Raw genomic sequence first — 19,631 nt, forward strand, 5'->3', positions numbered from 1 at the left:
AAGAACAGAATCCCTTCTCTTCCTCAACAGTCTTGGAGAGAATTAAATCCTGAACAAAGGAAGCTTTTATCATGGAATCCAACAAAAATCACTGACTGCCAAGATTTTAAGGGGTCTTCTAAATAGTCATCTGATCCAGCTTCCTCCCTATTTCTAATCCTGCTTCCAATTCTGTCCCCTAAGTAGGGGAGAGTGAAGAAGTAGTTGTTGACAGAGACTTCCAGTATCAAAGTCCTCCTCCCAAAGGCCCTGGAAACTGCTTCAGGCAGAGCTCTGATCATGGAAAGCCCTGGAAAGACCTCTAACAATGGTCTCTGCAGGGCCTGGCTGCCCTGCTCCAGCCACCCCTAGTTCCTTCTCAGTGACAGGGAAGGTCGTCTCTGTGCTGTTGTGATTTTTTTCACTTATAAACTATGAAAGATCACACTAGCAGAACTTGAGGGTTAACCCTAGCGCCGTCTGTCATTTCCTGGCGCCCACTTCTATCCTCCATTCCCTGCGGCCCTGGGCTTGGACTTTGGAGGTGCTAGTAGTAACTGGCAAGGTAACCAGCGCCATCTGGAGGCTTGGGCAGAGAAGAACTGCTGGACAATTAAGATGCACAAGTATCCATTGAATACTATTTGCCAGGCATTAGGGAGTCATAAAAAGGCTTTACACACTTGGTGCCTTGTCCTTCTGGAAGAGCTTACCATTTCATCAGAAAGACAACAGCTATGAAATAAGTCAGGTATATTCCTAGGGGAGGTAACCCTTGGGCGAAAGCGTGGAAATTTTCGAAATGCCCTAGAGTGTGAGAAGGAGGGAGAAGAAAACAAGAGTAGCGAGCCTGTGGTGCCAAAGGTGGACTCCTACAATCCAACGTTGGCTGAGGGCAGCTTCAAAAAGCACTATTCGAGAACACGAGGAGGAAGAGGAGCAGCAGCATTCACTGCGACCTGCCGAGCGCTCCCGAGCCAGAGGGAGGTTCAGGGTGGTTAAGAAGCTGGTCCCACGTGATGGGTGGAGAGTCGAACTCTCCTCTCCTCTCCTCTCAGGCAGCCTCTTTTGGGGCGCCGTAACTCCCACCACACTGAACACGCAAAGGGCTCGCCCAGTACACGTCTGTGAACTTAAGCCAATCCAAACGTTGGACATGCTTCCTATGGACTTTCAAGGGCACGCACGACCTTCGAGAAGGCGCCAGATGCCCACCTCCCACAAGCCCAAATGTCCAGGCCAGCCCCGGGCGGGCCCTCTTTGGACTACAACTCCCAGGCGCCCCGGGGTCCCCGGACGTCGCGTTATTTCTCACGGGTCCGCGTACGCTTCCCGTACGGTCTTCCGCCACGCTCCCAGGACGCGCCCCCTTCCCGACCGTGCAATCTCTTACCTGCTCCGCCTGGTCAGGCGTGGTGTTGAGAAGGTTATTGAGTTCCGGGAACATTCCGAGCAACGGGAACGAGCACCCTAGACGGGAAGATGGGGCTGCCGCGGAGACAGCGGAAGCTGAAGATCAAAACCCATGCCACAAAACCGCGCGGAAGGAGCGCGCATGCGCAACGCCGCTTCTAGGCGCCGGCCGCAGCCAATCGGGCGGGCGCCTTGACCCGGGCCGCACCCGGCGCACGCGCGGGGATGCGCTTCCGGCCGGGGGACCGGGGCGCTGGGAGGTGTGGCTCCTTACCTGCGGGTCCCCAGCAGGGGCTTCCCCCCACCGAGGCCCCAGGAGACCGGTTTCTTCCTCCTTACCTTGACCGCTCTCTCTCCCCGGCCCGGGGCCTCCGGACAGTACGGCCTGTCGAGCTCCTGCGGCGTGCCCAACACTGCTAGAAGCTCGAGCTGCATCGGCGACCCAGACTGGCGAAGATGCCCTCCCTCGCGCAGAGCAGAAAACAAACATAATGAACACGGAATCATCTATTGAAACGTTCTGTGGAAAAATGAAAAAGCAGGATAAGGGAGTAACGATGGAGTGGGGGTAGGTTTCGGAATTAAAGAGGTTGTCAACGTAGGGTCACTGACTAAGTGTGGTTGAAACACGCTGTGCAAGCTCCTCCTCGGGGCTTTTGCACTGTTTCCTCTTCCTCTACTGCTCTTTTCCTAGATACTCAACCGTTCAAAAAATCCCCCACTTCTTTCAGATCTTTGCTCAGATGTCACTTTATCACCGAGGAGTTTCGTAAGCATCCTATTTAAATCGCAACAGCCCCTTCCCCAGCACCTCTTATCCTTTCCCCCGCTTTTATTTTTTTTCCATACCATTTATATCTAGTACACCATGTATAGTTTTCTTCTAGCCCAATCAACCTCACATCCCCAGGGATAAACGTGTAATTCGAAGAAGTCAAGTTTATTTGATCATTACAGTGAGGGAGATAGCAAACAAGTGGAGCCCACGGGCCTATCAACAAGCACAGGAGAAAGTTGTGTGAGGATCTGGGTTCAGGGGAAATTTAAATGAAGCAGTGTTTTGATGGGTTCGCATCAGAGCACAGCTGTCTAAAGAAAAAGTCAAAATGTGGCCTGTACTGCAAAGTAGTCCAGGGTTTCCATGGAAATGAGAAGATTAAGGTAGATGTGGGGCTTCCCTGGTGGCGCAGTGGTTGAGAATCCGCCTTCCAATGCAGGGGACACGGGTTCGAGCCCTGGTCCAGGAAGGTCCCACATGCCTCGGAGCAACTAAGCCCGTGCACCACAACTACTGAGCCTGCGCTTTAGGGCCTGCGAGCCACAACTACTGAAGCCCGTGCGCCTAGAGCCCGTGCTCCGCAACAAGAGAAACCACTGCAATGAGAAGCCCGTGCATGGCAACGAAGACCCAACGCAGCCAAAAATAAAATATAAATAAATAAATTTATTTTTTAAAAAAAGATGTGGAATGTAGTCACTTATCTGAAGCTCTGCATCTAGGTTGGAAATGGAGGCTCCTGTCTCTATGTGTCAAAATCACTTAGATCCTCCAGCCAAGAGTGGATGTTTCATGATTACTGCTATGTGAGAAAGAGGAAAGCAGGCAGGGGCATCCAGGGGCTGCCCTGACACTCAAAGCTAGGTCTCCATGTTTTCCTGTCGAGTGTGAACAGTTTCACAAAACAACAACATCAGCCTCATTGTGATGGATAAAGACAAAACTACACAACTCCATCATAATGTTGACCACAGAACATGAACATTGTCTAAGACAAAACCGAAATATCCCCTTTCCCAGAAAATGAGTGCCGCTTCATACCAATAATATAGCCACACGTGAGTTAGACCACCCTATATATACTAAGACATATTAACATGGCGAACCATAGAATTTAATCCTATTGCTCAGCCATAAAAAGAATGAAATAATGCCATTGGTAGGAACATAGACAAACATAGAGATGACCATACAAAGTAAAATCAGAAAAAGAAAAATATGATATCACTTATAGGTAGAAGTGAAAAATTGATGCAAATGAACTAATTTATAAAACAGAAGCAGAATCACACAAGGAGAAAAACTTAGGGTTACCAAACGGAAAAAGCGCAGTGAGAGGATTAAATAAGGAGGTTAGGATTAACATACACACTAATACATACAAAACAGATAAGCAAAGATGACCTACTGTACACCAGAGGGAGCTCTACTCAACACTCAGTAATAACCTACGTAAAAGGAGAATCCGAAAAATAACAGATACATGAATAAATACAACTGAATCACATTGCCATAGACCTACAACAACATGACAATTGTAAATAAACTATATGTCAACAGAAAATAAAAATTATTTAAAAAAAAAGAAAGAAATGCCTATTCTATTCCAATCAGAGCTCGGTGACTGGGGCTGGTGTCACATCCCTAAAGCTTGAACAGACTTGGGTCAAAAGGCTGGACTGTCCTGGGGCTGAGGGAGCTGGGAAGGATGTGGTAGCAAAGCAGCCCCCGTTGGACTTGTAGTGACAGGTCCCCTCTGGATGGACCACAGTCTCTGGATTCTGGTGGGCCCTCCTACACCTCAACCAAGCCTAGTGCACCCAAAGAATGATGGACCTCTGGGCTGGAAGAACTTTGAAATGTCACCCGGTCTGCACGTCTCCTGGTGGTGGGGTTCCCACGTGCAGCCTCTTTCTTTAGAGGCGCCCCACCTATATACGACAGCACCCTCAGCATAGAGGTTTGACAGAGGTTGGGATTTGTCTGGGGAGGGGGTGGGAGGGTAAGGGGGAATGAGAAAAGGAACACAAGTTCTTGGGTGTTTCTTCTGGCACATTCCACTCTAATTCACAACCCAGGAACAGGACTAGCCCTAAGGCCCCCGTACCTTAGTAACCAGAGTTGGGCAGGAGGAAATGCTGCTGCCTTGTGGCGGTTTCCCATAACAACAACTTTAACCCCGCTGCTTATGGGCACTTAATATTCACAAAGCCTGCAGGGCTGTAAATGACACCTGCCCCCAAGAAAGATCCTCGGGGAGGTAATCAAAAGAATTCAAGACAGGGCGGACCTTCAAGCAGTCAATTTCAACAGGGAAACTGTACTCACACCGTTTAAAACAAAACCGCATGCGGGCTTCCCTGGTGGTGCAGTGGTTGAGAGTCCGCCTGCCGGTGCAGGGGACACGGGTTCGTGCCCCCCTCCGGGAGGATCCCACATGCCGCGGAGCGGCTGGGCCCGTGAGCCATGGCCGCTGAGCCTGCGTGTCCGCAGCCTGTGCTCCGCAACGGGAGAGGCCACAACAGTGAGAGGCCTGCGTATCACACACACACACACACACACACACACAAACATTACGCCAAGTGGGAGGTAGCCGACATACTCAATATATCCAAGTCAAGCGCTGAAAATCATGTGCACCAGCTTGGTTATGTTCATCACTTTGATGTTTTGGTTCCACATAAGTCAAGTGAAAAAAACCTTGTTGACCGTATTTCCACATGTGATTCTCTGCTTAAAGGTAATAAAAACGTTCCATTTTTAAAACAAATTGTGATGGGTGATGAAAAGTGGATACTGTACAATCGTGTGGAATGGAAGAGATCGTGGGGCAAGCAAAATGAACCACCACCAAGTACACCAAAGGTCGGTCTTTATCCAAAGAAGGTGATGCTGTGTATGTGGTGGGATGGAAGGGAGTCCTCTATTATGAGCTCCTTCCAGAAAACCAAACGATTAATTCCAACAAGCACTGCTCCCAGTTAGACCAACTGAAAGCCGCACTCGATGAAAAGCATCCGGAATTAGTCAACAGAAAACGCATAATCTTCCATCAGGATAACACAAGACCGCATGTTTCTCTGATGACCAGGCAAAAACTGTTACAGCTTGGCAGGGAAGTTCTGATTCATCTGCCGTATTCACCAGACATTGCACCTTTGGGTTTCCATTTATTTCTGTCTTTACAAAATTCTCTTAATAGAAAAAATTTTAATTCCCTGGAAGACTGTAAAAGGCACCTGGAACAGTCCTTTGCTTAAAAAGATAAAAAGTTTTGGGAAGATGAATTATGAAGTTGCCTGAAAAATGGCAGAAGGTAGTGGAACAAAACGTTGTTCAATAAAGTTCTTGGTGAAAATGAAAAACGTCTTTTATTTTTACTTAAAAACGGAAGTAACTTTTTGGCCAACCCAATAGTTTTGACGAAGTCCAATTTATTTACTGTTTTGTTTGTTTGCTTGTGCTTTTGGTGTCATTTCTAAGAATCCATTGCCAAATCCAAGGTCATAAAGATTTGCCCTTATGTTGTCTTCTAAGAATTCTGTAGTTTTAGCTCTTACAGTTAAGTCATTGATCCATTTTGAGTTAATTTTTGTATATGATGTGAGGTAAGAATCCCTGTCACCTGGGATTCTGATAGAGATTATACTGAATCTGTAGATGAATGTGAAGAGTACTTCCATCTTAACAATGTTAAGTTTTTCAATTCATGAACATTGGATATTTTTACATTTATTTAGGTCTTCTTTCATTTCCTTCAACAATGTGTTGCAGATTTCAGAGTATAAGGTTTGCACTTATGTTTAATTTATTCCTACGTATTTTATTCTTTTTTATGCAATTGCAAATAGAAACTTTTTCTTAATTTTATTTTTCAGGTTGTTCCTTGCAAGTGTATAAAAATACAGTTTATTGTGTATATTCATCTTGTATTCTGAAACCTTGCTGAACTTATATGTTCTGGTAGTTTTTTAGTAGATTCCTTAGGATTGTCTACATATAAGATCTTGTCATCTGCAAATAGAGATAATTTTACTTCTTTCTGTCCAATCTGCATGCCTCATATTTATTTTATTGCCAAATTGCCCTAAGTAGAGCTTCCAATTCAATGTGGAATAGGAGTGGCGAGGGCAGACATCCTTGTTTTGTTCCTGCTCTTAGTGGAAAAGCATCCAATCTTTCACCACTGAGTTTGATGCCAATTGTGGGTTTATCATTGATGCCCTTGTTTGGATTGAGGAAGTTCCCTTCTATTCCTAGTTTGTGCAGTCCTCTTATTCTTTTTGATGCTTCTTTCCCCAGCCCTGGTAGTTTCCTCACATGCTGAATACTGAAGGATGACCCTCTGCAGATCTCTAGGTTCTCTCTCTGTGAAACTCTCTCCTCTCTGGTACTCTTCTGATGTCTATGAACTCTGGCAGCCTTGGTCTCTCCAGACCCTCCGCTCCATCTTTTCAGCTCCGGGATAATTACACCTCAGCTCCTCCTCCCTGTGTGGAAACTCAAGGCAGTGGGCTTGGACAATCAGAGGGCTCATCTTGTTATTTTCCCTTTTCCCATGGATCACTGTCCTTTGTTACCTGATGTCCAATGTCTTTAAAGTTGTTGTTTCATATATTTGTATGTTTCATCTTTTTGGTGGGGGGGGTCGTTGTTTTAAGCAAGAAGGTAAATCTAGTCTTTTTTACTCTAACTTGGATGGAAATGGAAGTCTGTGGATTATCTTTTGATGACCCAAAATTTAGCAAAATTGTCTTTTATTGTATGAGCTCTTTAAGAAAGTGTTCCTTACCCCAAAGGTCATAAGGATATAGAAGATTTTCTCTAAAAGTTGTGAAGTTTTTCTTTTCACATTTAAGCCTTTAATCCATCTTTAATTGATTTTTGTGTTTGTGGTGAAGTAAGGGACACAGATCACCTATTTTTCTTCATTTCATTTCATTTAGTTTTGGCTGTGCAGCTTGCAGGGATCTTAGTTCCCCAATCAGGGATCGAACCAGGAACGCTGGCAGTGGAAGCTCAGAGTCCTAACCACTGGACCGCCAGGAAATTCCCCAGATCACTTTTAGAAGTAGCATGTTTCGTTTAACCTTGCTGTAATTTGATCCATATTGTATTGAATCTTTAGATCGAGTTTGAGGAGAATCGGTATCATTTTAATGTAAAATATTAGCTCTTCATGTATTTATCCATTTTCCTATCAATAGTGACGGGTTAGTTACAGCTTTTTCTATTACAATGAAGACCCTTGTGAACATACTCAACCATGTCTCTTGGTACACATGTGCAAGTTTACCTAGGGTATGTTGGGGATGTACAGTGAATTTACCATAAAGCTAATAAGCTCATTTTTCATTCATAATGTTGTATTCTTTTTCTTTCTTTTTTTTTTTTAGGGGTTTGCAAATTGGTGATATTCTTTTTTTTTTTTTTTAATATTTATTTATTTATTTTTGGCTGTGTCAGGTCCTAGTTGCGGCACGTGGGATCTTTCGTTGCGGCACACGGGCTTCTCTCTAGTTGTGGCGCGTGGGCTCGCAGGCTCAGTAGCTGTGATGCACGGGCTTAGCTGCCCCGTGGCATGTGGGATCTTAGTTCCCTGACCAGGGCTCGAACCCACGTCACCTGCATTGGAAGGTGGATTCTTAACAACTGGACCACCAGGGAAGTCCCTGTATTCCTTTTCTTAAAGAGAATTACTTTCCCCCATTGAATAAGCCTCAGGTCCTCAAATACCTGGATTTGCCCTTAGTCATAGTGTATGCACGTGTTGGACAGAGCAATGCAAATATAGAAAATTCTGAGACAGAAGGATCTGTTGCAGGAAATTGGGTCAAAGGGTGTTGGAAGGAACTGGAGGAACAAAAGGAAGAAGGGGGTTTTACATAGCAGTTAAGAAGCTGGTACTGCCCCTGGGCTGCAGCGCCCTCCTCTATATGGAAGGGGCTGGAAGCCTGAAAACTACATCCTCCAGACTGTTTTGCCAACTGGAAGAAGCCATTTTTTCCTGCTGCTGGTGACTCTTATGACAGCAGCAGCAGCAGGTGACTGTGGGCTGCGGCGGTGGTAAAGAGTTGCAGCAGCAGCCGGAGTGCAGGCCCCTGGGTTCCAACATCAGTGCTTCCAGTGGCTCCATGGCTCACGCCACTCCCTCTTTGTCCAGTCTTCTCACACCCTCACTCCACCAGATCTCCAGATCCGTTTTGACCTACGGGTCTTCAACGTGTCCATTTTCTTTCCATTAGCTGGGCCTTCCCAGCGGCATTCCCTTCCCTCCCCATCAGGGACTGTGCCCTGGACTTCAGAGCTCTCTGTCAATCACCCTCAGTGTCTTCACCTTGCTCTCCTCTCTACAGCACCTGCTGTACAGCTCCTCGACCCGGGTGCATCCTCCAGCCCCACCTCCCTGCTTCTGGTTGCCGCTGACCATTGCTGCTAGAGAACACCACATGGCCCTGCCCCAGCCCTGCTCCAGCCACTGCTGCATCTACATCACAGCTTCCCCTTGCCGTCCTGTCTCTAAGCTGATGAACTGTTTCCTCCAAGTGCCTGACACCTCCACCGTCTGTGACAAAACAGTTTTTATATCCCCAAGCTGTAGGTGAACCTGCAAAACCCACAGACTGCAGGCGAAAGTAGAGAAGCAAAGCTGAAAGCAGGCTTGGGTAATCCCAAGCATGTCCACTAGAGGGCAGCAGACACCGGCTAAAGCTGCCGGGCTAACAAACCCCGAGCGTTCCTTGCACAGTTGATTCGCAGGCCTTTTGACCTGGGCCCCGGATCACTGGCGTCCTTACCTCCCCAATCCGGAAGCCCAGCAGTGGACTTTTCATGGGCTCTCCTGTTCCTCAGTAGTGTCCCCACCGCCCTGACCCCTCACCCCCCCATGGCTCACTCCCGCTCAAAGGCCGGAGTCCTCACCTGGCCTCCCAGGGCTGGCCCGCTCCTGCTCTGGACTCCTTGCCCGCTGCTCACGCGCTCCAGGCCCACCGGCTTCCGTGCTGCTTCTCGAGGCCTCAGACGCAACCACACTCAAGAGCCTCGCGCTTCTGTTCCCTCTGCCTGTAAGACTCTTCCTCCACGGGTCTGCGGGGCTCCTTCCCCGAACTCCTTCAAGGCTTTGTTCCCTGAGGCCTTCCCTGAGCACGTTCCATGTAGTAGATATGGAGTCACACCACGCAGACCCCCTTTCCAGAAGGATCTGCAGGCAGGAGCCATGGCCATACAACCTACAGCTGCCAGTTCTGCCAGAGTCCACCTCGGCTTCACAGAGCGCCCTTGTCTGCTGACCGAGGGAAGCGCGGGGCCTGAGGCCTGAGGCCTGGTGGTTTCCGCCCCAGCGTTGGGGAGCCGCGCTCCCGCAGAGGATACTTGCTCCAGAACGCCCTAGCGGGGTCTTGTTGGACTTGTGTCACTGTTCAGGTTCTCCCTCTTCCCAGTCCTGTTTCCTCCCCCTTCCTTTCACAGGCATTGACCCCGAAATCCACCTGAGCATGTGCTTCAGCTAGTGTGACCCCTAGCACTCCCCACCTCCCACCCTGCATTATTTTTCTCTGTAGAACTTATCGTCTAACTCACAATTCAGTTTGCTACCCAGTGCCTCTCCTCACTAGAATGTAAGCTGGGTGAGGGCAGGGATTCTGTCTCTTTATTAACGAAGCACCTAAAAGAGGGCCTGTGACACAGTAGGTGCTAAATAAGTGTGATGAATGAATGAATGAAGGGGACATGGACCTGTGGTTGTTCTGGTGAAGTGGGAGGATTGCAGAAGATGAGAGAGGAGAGTTCTTAGCCTGGCTTCCCCAAAAGGCTGAGCTGAGATGACGTCACTTACTGGGAAGGGAACCCCAGAGCAGAGAGGGAGACAGAAGTTGGAGAGGCCTGGGTGGAGGTGTGTTGTCAAGCTGGGGTCTGGGAAGAGCATGCAGAGAGCCCCCCAGAACGGTGCCCCTGCAGGACAGGTGACTGGAACACTTACTTTTCTTTCAGCTTCCTCCCTGCTGATCGAGGGTCTGCCCAGGAGTTTGGGTTGCCAGTGCCCCAAGTGGTCTGCTGAGCCTGCCCTTCTTGTGGGAGGAGCTTCAGGGCACATGAGACTGTGCATGGGGTGAGAGGGAGAGCACACAGGGGGAGTCAGAGCTGATGTCAGCGGAGAGTCTGTGAGGGGCTGCAACCACGGAGGGAGGAAGGCGGGGCGTTGGTGCCATGCTGACGAGGAGGTGGGAGCTTAGACAGGGCACGGAAGCCACAGCACCGGCTGCATTAGGAGGGGTGGGGCAGGAGGCCAGGAGGGGCTGAACCGGGCCTAGCTGTGTGGTGGGGAGGGGAGAAATCTTAAAAACCGGTGCAGGGGACTTCCCCGGTGGCACAGTGGTTGGGATTCTGCCTGCCAATGCAGGGGACATGGGTTCGAGCCCTGGGCCGGGAAGATCCCATATGCCGCCGAGCAACTAAGCCCATGCTCCACAACTACTGAGCCTGCACTCTACAGCCATGAGCCGCAGCTACTGAGCCCATGCATCTAGAGCCCGTGCTCTGCAATAAGAGAAGCCACTGCAAGGAGAAGCCCGCGCCCCACAATGAAGAGTAGCCCCCGCTCACCACAACTGGAGAAAGCTTGCATGCAGCAACAAAGACCCAATGCAGCCAAAAATAAATTAATTAATTAAAACAAAACAAAACAAAACCTGTTCAGGCTGGAGAAGTGAGAAGACCCTGGGGCAGGGGGTGAAGGGCTAAGAGGGGGAGGGAGGCACCACTGGCAACACAAGAGGAGGAGGAGGGGGTCAGGATGAGTTTAAACCAGAGGTGTTCGGGGCCCCAGTTCCTGTGCTCTTTCAGCCAGACCATCTTCATATGCCCATCAACATTTTTTCCTTCTCAAAGTCTAGTTGCTCTCAGATGAGATGCTTGAGGGGGACACCTGGCCACATGCGCTCACCAGTCTTGGGCCCTGCATTCTACCTGCTGCTGCTCCATTGTCTTACACAGTGCACTGTGTGCCAAGATGGACGAGAAGACCAAAAAAATGGGTGAAGGGCTTCCCTGGTGGCGCAGTGGTTGAGAGTCCGCCTGCCGATGCAGGGGACACGGGTTCGTGCCCCGGTCCGGGAAGATCCCACATGCCACGGAGCGGCTGGGCCTGTGAGCCATGGCCACTGAGCCTGCGCGTGCGGAGCTTGTGCTCCGCAACGGGAGAGGCCACAACAGTGAGAGGCCCACGTACCGCAAAAAAAAAAAAAAAAAGGGTGAAAACGGGGGCGGGGGATTGTCTTACGCGTTCTGTTCTGCACACCCTCAAAGTCTTTTTACAGGAAAGAACTACAGAGATGCAGAAAATAAAAATGTTACTTCATTGCCTATGACAGTCACCTGGTGATTTGACATCTTGCAATATCCAAACCAAAATCCTGGTACTCTTAATTGTCCATCGGTTTTCCACCTCTGGCATAACGGTGTGAGAAGCCCTGCATTCCCACTCCCCAGTCAAACTGGTGACAATTATAAAAAGAAACCCAGCCATTTAAAGTCCCTGGAAATTGTTCTAAGGGCATTCAGCAAATGAAGAAACATTTATTCAAAATATCTACTGGGTAAGAAAAATGAAAGCTATGGCATTTGAACCAGTCCCATTCCCACCCCCTCCCGTCCTAGTTCAGCAAGACGGAAACTCCACTCCAGACTGTGTAGCCAAGAACACTAGGGCTTCCTCTCCCCCCAGCTCCCAGTTGGAGAACCATCTTCACCCAAGGGACAGGATGCCAGCATTTTTCATCCTGTTACCTGTTGCTGAGGCTAAGTTCTGGGTGAGTGCGACTCAGGTGGTGGTTCCCTTAGCCCACCCAGGTTCCACTGGTGAGACGCAGGCTCTAGCTTGGGTGCAGTGCCACTGAGAATACCAGGGTCCTGATTGTCCTCAACCTGGCTCATAAGGTGAAGATAAGCCAAGAAGAATTGAAGTTACTTCCCCACCTCCACAGAGTGACCAGCTCCTGGAGATGTGCCTTGTCCCAGCCATTGTCCAGAGCCACAGCTCAGAGATTTTGCCCCGGGTGAGGAGAAGGCAGGGAGTCCCAAAATTCTTCCCAAAAGGATTGACTTCATTTGCAACAGAAGTTCAAGCCTAGAGGTGCTTTCAAAAACAATGGAGGTTGTAAGTGAAAAGCAATTAAGGGATTGGTATATTCACTAGAGATATAAGCAAAACTGTAGGTAGGTTGGTTGGTTTACCAGAAAGAACCAGGGAAAGATATAGCTAAGAAGAGCTACCTTGGGGTCGGAACAAATCTCAAACACTGACCTTAAGAGATATCCCTTCAAAGGAGCCCGAATTTAGTTGGATTAGACTGTGGAACAATTTATACCCCAGGGGAGTATTGAAAATAGTGGAGCAATCAGCTTGCAATTAGTGGAGCTTAACAGCCAGGTGTGGTCAGGGAAAGAGATAGTGAAAGAGAATCCTGCCAAAACTACTGATATCCCAGAATGACTGTGGGTGTACCTCAGGCAGACCTGGCTGAGGGGGTGCGCCACAACTACCGAAGCCCGCGCACATAGAGCCCATGCTCCGCAACAAGGGAAGCCACCGCAATGAGAAGCCCGCGCACCACAATGAAGAGTAGCCCCCGTTCACCACAACTAGAGAAAGCCCTGCGCACAGCAACAAAGACTCAACGCAGCCAAAAGTAAATTAAAAGAAAAAAAAAGTCTGGCTGCCTTGGAGTTGCTCTGCTGGAGAGTACAAGTGGAAAGACCACAGAGAGACAGAGGGAGATGCCCAGGGAGCCCCAGCTGGGCTAGCCTCCAGGTTTTTGGTCTTCACCCAGGCCAGACACCAGACATGTGAGTGAAGGAGCCTTTGAGGTGGTGATCCCAGCCCATCCCCCCTCTGACTGCAACCTCATGAGACACCCCGAGTCAGAACCACCCAGCTGAGATGCTCCCAAATTCCTGACCCACAGAAACCATGGGAGGTAATGAATGATTCTTGTGTTGAAGCCACTTGTTTTGAATTATTTCTTACGCAGCCATAGAAACTGGAACACTTTCTCAGTGAGGCCTTCTCTGACTACCCTATTTAAAATTTCAAGCCACTCCCCCACCTTATCATTCCTTGTCTCCCTTTTCTGCTTTATTGTTCTCCTCAGCATATACCACTGCATGACACAGTATAGATTTAATTATTTAATATCACCATACTAGTATGTCATCCCTCCAAGAACAGGGATTTTTTCCTATCAGGTTCATTGCTGTACCCCCAGTGCCTAGACCAGTGCTTTGCACATAGGAGATGCTCAGTATTTGTTGAATGGAATGAGTGACTCTACCCAGTAAAACTGCCAACTGCATACATGAGAATAATAAACACTGGAGTCTGAATGGGGTTATCTCTGGGGAGGGAGGAAGAGGAAGCATATATCAGAGGCTTTAACTATATGTGTTTTCTTCTTAAAAGAAAAAAACGAATATGGCAAGATGTTTATACTTGATTAAAGAGTGTGTTTGCTACATTATTCTCTATACTCCGCATAAAAAATTTTATGATACTCCCCATCATAAAATTTTTTTGATAAAAATACGATTTGTGCATGAATGTTCATAACAGCTTCCTTTGTAATAGACAAAAAAGTGGGAATAAATCAAATGTCCGTCAGTTGGTGAATAGATAAGCTGTGGAATATATTCAGCAATAAAAAGGAACAAAGTACTGATCCATTTGACATCCAAAACCATTATACTGAGAGAAAGAAGTCTTATCCAAAGGAGTACGTACTTTATGATTATGTTTTTAAGAAATTCTAAAGCAGGCAAACCCAACCAATGGTGGAAAGAAATCAGCCTCAGTGCGGTCCTGGAGGACCAGGCCTGGCTCCCAGGCCGGCCCAACAGCCCCTGTCCTTCACATTCCTCCCTCCAGGCCCAGCCCAGGCCCCCCCTCGATGAGTGACCCTGGGCAAGTCATGGCCTCTCTGTGGGGCTCAGTTTCCCCCACGGGAATTTCAACGGCGGAGGTTGGAACATGTGGCTGTACGCTTCCTTCCATCCTGACACTCCAGGATCCTGGGATTCCTGTGCAGCCCGCAGGTGGCTCAGGCCTCTGCAGCAGGGGAGGATGTGTCCACAGGCCCTGGAGATCCGACCTCAGGCAGACCTGGACTGGGCTGGGTGTCAACCATCCCACTTGTGGGGCTGGGGCTCCCAGTGCTCCCCTAAAGCACAGGGCTTGGAGGGTGAGAGATCTGGCAGTCCCTCTTCAACTTTTTTTCCTGTTTCTAAGGCTTTGCAAGCCAATGAAAATGCAGTGCTGAGAATAAGAGCCCCTTGTCCTGAGTTCTGAGCCCTAATCCTCTTATGCATCGTATCGCCAGCGGAAAGCCGGAGCTGGTGGCAGAGGGCTGCTCTGATTTCCCTGCCAGCCGTCCCTCTCCCCACACGGTTGTGCCAGCCCAGTCCCATCACAAAGGGCCGGCGCCCCGGCCAACTCACTGCACAGCTGAATGTAACCGCCACTTGGGCCTCTGATGATGAAGGGATCAGACTTGATGAAGGGATCTATCGGGGCTGGACGGCCCAGGAAAGTCTGAACACCTGCCTGCCCAAGATCTACAGGCCAGTTCAGAGACCCAGGTCTGCCCAGTGTGAACTGGCGCAGGGGTCTGCCTCCCTCCCCTGGGAGCCCAGACTTTTCCTCAAGCAATAAGGGGGGCCTCGACTGGGTAGTCACGGGGTCTCTCTGGGCTCACCCATTCCTTCAGGAAGCATAGACGGAGCCCAGCTCTCAGCTGAGGCTGACAGGGCCCTGAAGAGGTGGGCGATGGGACACCCACCCGGGGTCTCCGAGGAGTGAAGGGACAGACACTTCCCATGAAGCCAGAAGCACCACAGCACCAGTGTGGCCATGGGAGGGTGCACCCAACCTGCCCGACCCCCAGGGAGGCTGGGCAAGGCTGTGCGGACTTTGATGAGCAAACAGGAGCTGGGCAGGTGGCTGGAATCGGGCTGGGAGAAGAGGAGAAGACAGCCCCTCTCAGGAGGAAGGAGCCGCAGCCCTGAGAATGGCTTTCCAAGGGTTTGGAGAGAACAGCTGGCCATGGTCGCACAAGACACTGCAAAATGTCTGTGCTGGAGACCCATGGGGCCCAAAACATGGGGCCTCACAGCCTCCATACAAAGAGCCCCAGGCAATGGGCTCCCGGCACACTGTGGGCTGCCTCTCCTCCCACTCCCTCCTGAGCCTGCTCTAATCACGCTTCCAACCTCACCAACCCCGTGGACCTGCTCGTTCAAGGTCACCAGCGACCTCCACGTTGCTGACACACCATCAGGTCCCACTGCCATCATCTCAGTTCAGCAGCAGCAACACATCACACAGACCATCACTCCTCGACACGGTTCTTTGGCTCACTCGCCTGGTGATCCTCCTACCTCCCTGACTGCTCCTTTTCCACTCCCTGTGCGGGTTCCTCCTCTTTCCCCAGACCTCCTCACCATGGTGGACCCCAGGGCACAGGCTTGGAGCCCGCAGTGGCTTCCGCTTTTAAAATAATTACAGCCAGTGTGGAGCGCTCTCTGTTTGGCATCAGAGAAAGAACAGCGCCCCCTCCTTCCTCCTACCCTCACAGCCCTGATGCGCTGCTGGGACCCTGCTCAACACACATCCTGTGCTCCAAACACAGCTGCCACGTGGTGTACCTGGGTCTTACACAGTAACCACGGTGTGGCTTACAGCAGAAAGGTTAAAATAGCTCTCCAAAGATTTCTCACTGTACTTGAAACTCATCGCACACCATCACAGCACTTCACACCCCTGTTGATCCAACCATTCATTCATTCATCGTCACTCATTCGACCCACATGGATTTACTTCTCCCGAGCCCCATGGGAAATGCACCGAGGAAGACTTCACTGAGAAACCAGAAAATAAGCACTGTGCCCAAAGGATAGATTTTTTTAAAAAGAAATTTCAAAATACTTTTCCCTAAAGGATTAATAAAAGCATAAAGATTCTGCCTGGGTAAAGATATTTGAACAAACAGATAGGAAGGTTAAGAGATAAGAAATACCAGTCTGGGGCTTCCCTGGTGGCGCAGCGGTTGAGAGTCCGCCTGCCGATGCAGGGGACACGGGTTCGTGCCCCGGTCCGGGAAGACCCCACATGACGTGGAGCGGCTGGGCCTGTGAGCCATGGCCGCTGAGCCTGTGCATCCGGAGCCTGTGCTCCGCAACGGGAGAGGCCACAACAGTGAGAGGCCCGCGTACCGCAAAAAAAAAAAAAAAAAAAGAAATACCAGTCTGGGGGGAGAAAAAACCCTATAGAAATACCCTACTAAATATCATAGGTCCCTCTCTCTGTACACTTTGTTAAAAAAAGTAAAATAAATAAGAAAATCATATAGGGATATGTGACATTATTGTAACTGTGTACTTGGGAATAACGTGACTAAGTTCATGGTTTTTTCTTAAGAAAAAATGTACAGTTTGTGTAAACCTAATAAACATCCAAAGCAGTGGAAAATATGAAATGCTGGTCTGACGTGTGACATCTTGAGTGAAATAGTCACTTCCCAGCAGTGCACCCTCGATTAATTTCACTGACCTTCAGGTTCCTACTCAGCATAAAAAAGAAGGAAATCCTGGGACTTCCCTGGCAGTCCAGTGATTAAGACTTCGAGCTTCCACTCTAGGGGGCACGGGTTCAATCCCTGGTCAGGGAACTGGGATCCTGCATGCCGTGCGGAGCGGCCAAAAAAAAAAAAAATTAAATTAAATTAAAAAAAGAAGGAAATCCTGCCATTTGTTACAACGTGGATGGACCTAGAGGGTATTATGCTAAAGTGAAATAAGTCAGATAGAGAAAGACAAATACCATATATCTTACTTATATATAGAATCTAAAAAACAAAACAAACAAAACAGATTCATAGATACAGAGAAGAAACTGGTGGTTTTAAGAGGAGAGGGGGATGGGGAAATAGGTGAGGGAATAAATAAGTCACAGGGATGTAATGTACAGTGTAAAGAATGTAGTCAATAATACTGTAATAACTTTGTATGGTGACAGATGGTTACTAGACTTTATCGTGGTGAGGATTTTGTAATGTATCTGAACATCAAATCATTACGTGGTACACCTGAAACTAACATAATATTGTATATCAACTAAAATTTAAAAAAAACAGAAAAAGCAATGCCTACATACATCTGAGGGTTGTGATGAGAATGAAATGAAATTATGCTGTGGAGTATGCTGCATGATACCTGGTAGCTATTATGAAGTTTACCAATCACAGTTCAATAAAGCTTGAATAACTGAGGGTTTCTGTGAAGGAATATGCTGGTCATCCAAGGGCTAGGCAGAAACCTTTCAAGTTTTGTCATCAAGCTGCTGTCACTGACACACTCCTGTCTGCAAATATGCGAGAGAAGTCAAGATATGATGCAGGCCAGCGGCGGCCTCGGCCGACCACACAGGGAGGTCTGGAGCCAAAATGGGCCATCAGGGTTGTCTGGCATTGGGTCAAGATGGCCAGCTTTTTACCCCCACTTGGATCGGTCATTGGATGTGGGCCATCCTGGGAAGGGGGTGACCTCAGGAAAGGTGGCTCTGTGCAGCTGGGACAGTGCCCAAGGGACTGGCTTGCTGACCACACTCTTGGGGGGATCTGGGTGGGCACATAGCAGAGATGGGCTGGAGGGACAGAACCAGGCCATGTGGAGGGGAGGGCAGAGATGACAGGAACTGGGTAGTGGGGGATGACTGACAGGGAAGCTTGGCCTGGGGCTGGACCCTGGGGGTCTGGAGCAGTGCATGGGAGGTGGGGCCTGTGAGCCATCACAGCCTGAAGTGCCGCGTTGGGCAGTCTGCCACCTAGAGCCCAGCTGATGGGCCCAGAAAGTCAACTAGCCACCCAGGAAGCAGCCGCACAGCAGGAGCTTTACAGTTTACACAGAGCTGCTCACCCTCCCCTGCATCATGAGCTGGCTTTCAGCATCACTAAGCCTGCATCCTGGGACCAGCGTAGCCAGAGGCGAAGGGACACCAGGTGAAAGAGCCAGGTTTGGGGCTGGGTGATGACTTATGATGGGCTTGGCTGGGGTGTGAATGGCACATCCCGCAAATGTACAGATGGCAGAGAAACGAATAGTTAGCTCCTCTGTGGTTCTTGGAGGACAGAACTGGGGCTTGAAACAGTCCTAACAGGTTAGAAATAGGAAACTCAGTTTTCATAAGGCCCCATCCAGCACATGGGCCCCCAAACCCAGTTGAACAAATAGAGTCATCCCCTCCCTCAGGAAAATGACATCAGCGATGGTATGGGTATCAGCTCAGGATGACTCAACAGAGGGATGTGTGATGCTCGTTGTGGGAACAGGGCCAGTCAGTGAGGCCCTCAAACCCAGGTAAGGAGGGCCCTGACTGTCCTCATGGGGCAAGGGGTCATCAGGGCCAAGGGACAAGTATGTGCCTGCTCAGGGCACATACTCTCCCCTCCAGACCACACTTGTTACCTGGGACCCCAGAATCTCTTGCCCAAATGGCTCCAAGCCTACTTTCCTGGCCCTCTTCCCTAGGATGGTGTCTGAGAGGCCAAGTGGTGTGAACAAAGATGGGACATGTTAACTGAGGTGTCCCCATGTGTGTTCCTGAAATATCTCACGTGGAAGGTGGAGCCAGGGGTAAGAGGGAAGGGGACCAGGCTGGGGACAGCAGGGCTGCTCTCACCGCTCCACCACATTCTGGGGCAGAACTCCTGAGTTCGAGAACCCTAAGTTCAAGCTTAGCCTTCCAAGTCATTGGGAAGTATGAAGGTCAAAGCTGAGGTTTACTCATTGAAGGGTTAGCTTGAATCATAACTTGGGAATTTTCAGACACGGATCTGCCCTAGCCCTGTGAATGTCTGGGTGGACCTGGGGCAAGTGGCGCCTCTGGGTTCACACCTGGGGTACAGAGACCCCTTTTGGACCCACCGGGATGCTCTGAGAAGAGCACCCGGGCGTCAGCCAATAGAGCTGTCGCATGAAGATGGCTGAAGGGACTGAAGACCTTCAGCCAGGAGGAGAGAAGGTTCAGGCACAGCATTCTGGTTGTCTTTTGGTCCTGAAAAGATTATCAAAGGAAAAAAGAGACTGATTCATTCTAAGTGCACCCAGAGTAGAACTAGGAGCTGGCGGTGACTCAGAGGAGAAAAATGACCCGTTTAACAAGAAGGCAGGGAAGGTGGCAGAAGGAAAAAAAAGAAAAAGAAGAATGGACAATGGTGGGAGGAAGTGAGCACCTTCTTGCTGGAGGAAGGCCAGCTGTGCTGGCTCAGGATCTTTGGGCATTTCCTAGAGTTGATTTAAGCCACAGCTAGAGGACCAGGACCAGCTGATAATTAAGCTCTTCCCTACCTGAGAGGCTCTGTGAGTGTGACTAGTGTAAGTCATGTTGCAAGGCTCTCACAGACAAGGTCCCGCCGGT

The 19,631-nt window shown here is 49.4% G+C and overlaps 1 protein-coding gene and 1 long non-coding RNA gene across 2 annotated transcripts in view; one reads left to right on the top strand and one right to left on the bottom strand.

The window, feature by feature from the left end:
• ELP6 (elongator acetyltransferase complex subunit 6) overlaps nt 1–19,631 on the bottom strand; it is a 45,245-nt gene that overhangs the window by 10,988 nt on the left and 14,626 nt on the right. Inside the window, 1 exon segment of the mRNA XM_067754180.1 lies at nt 1,373–1,912. Within this exon segment, the coding sequence (XP_067610281.1) occupies nt 1,373–1,912 (540 nt within the window).
• On the top strand, nt 1,842–2,852 carry LOC137232379 (uncharacterized). The gene is made up of 2 exons (XR_010947008.1): nt 1,842–1,960; nt 2,610–2,852. It is a non-coding gene; the product is annotated as an uncharacterized lncRNA (long non-coding RNA).

Source organism: Pseudorca crassidens, chromosome 10 (genome assembly GCF_039906515.1).
Source record: "Pseudorca crassidens isolate mPseCra1 chromosome 10, mPseCra1.hap1, whole genome shotgun sequence".
Lineage (NCBI taxonomy): Eukaryota > Metazoa > Chordata > Mammalia > Artiodactyla > Delphinidae > Pseudorca > Pseudorca crassidens.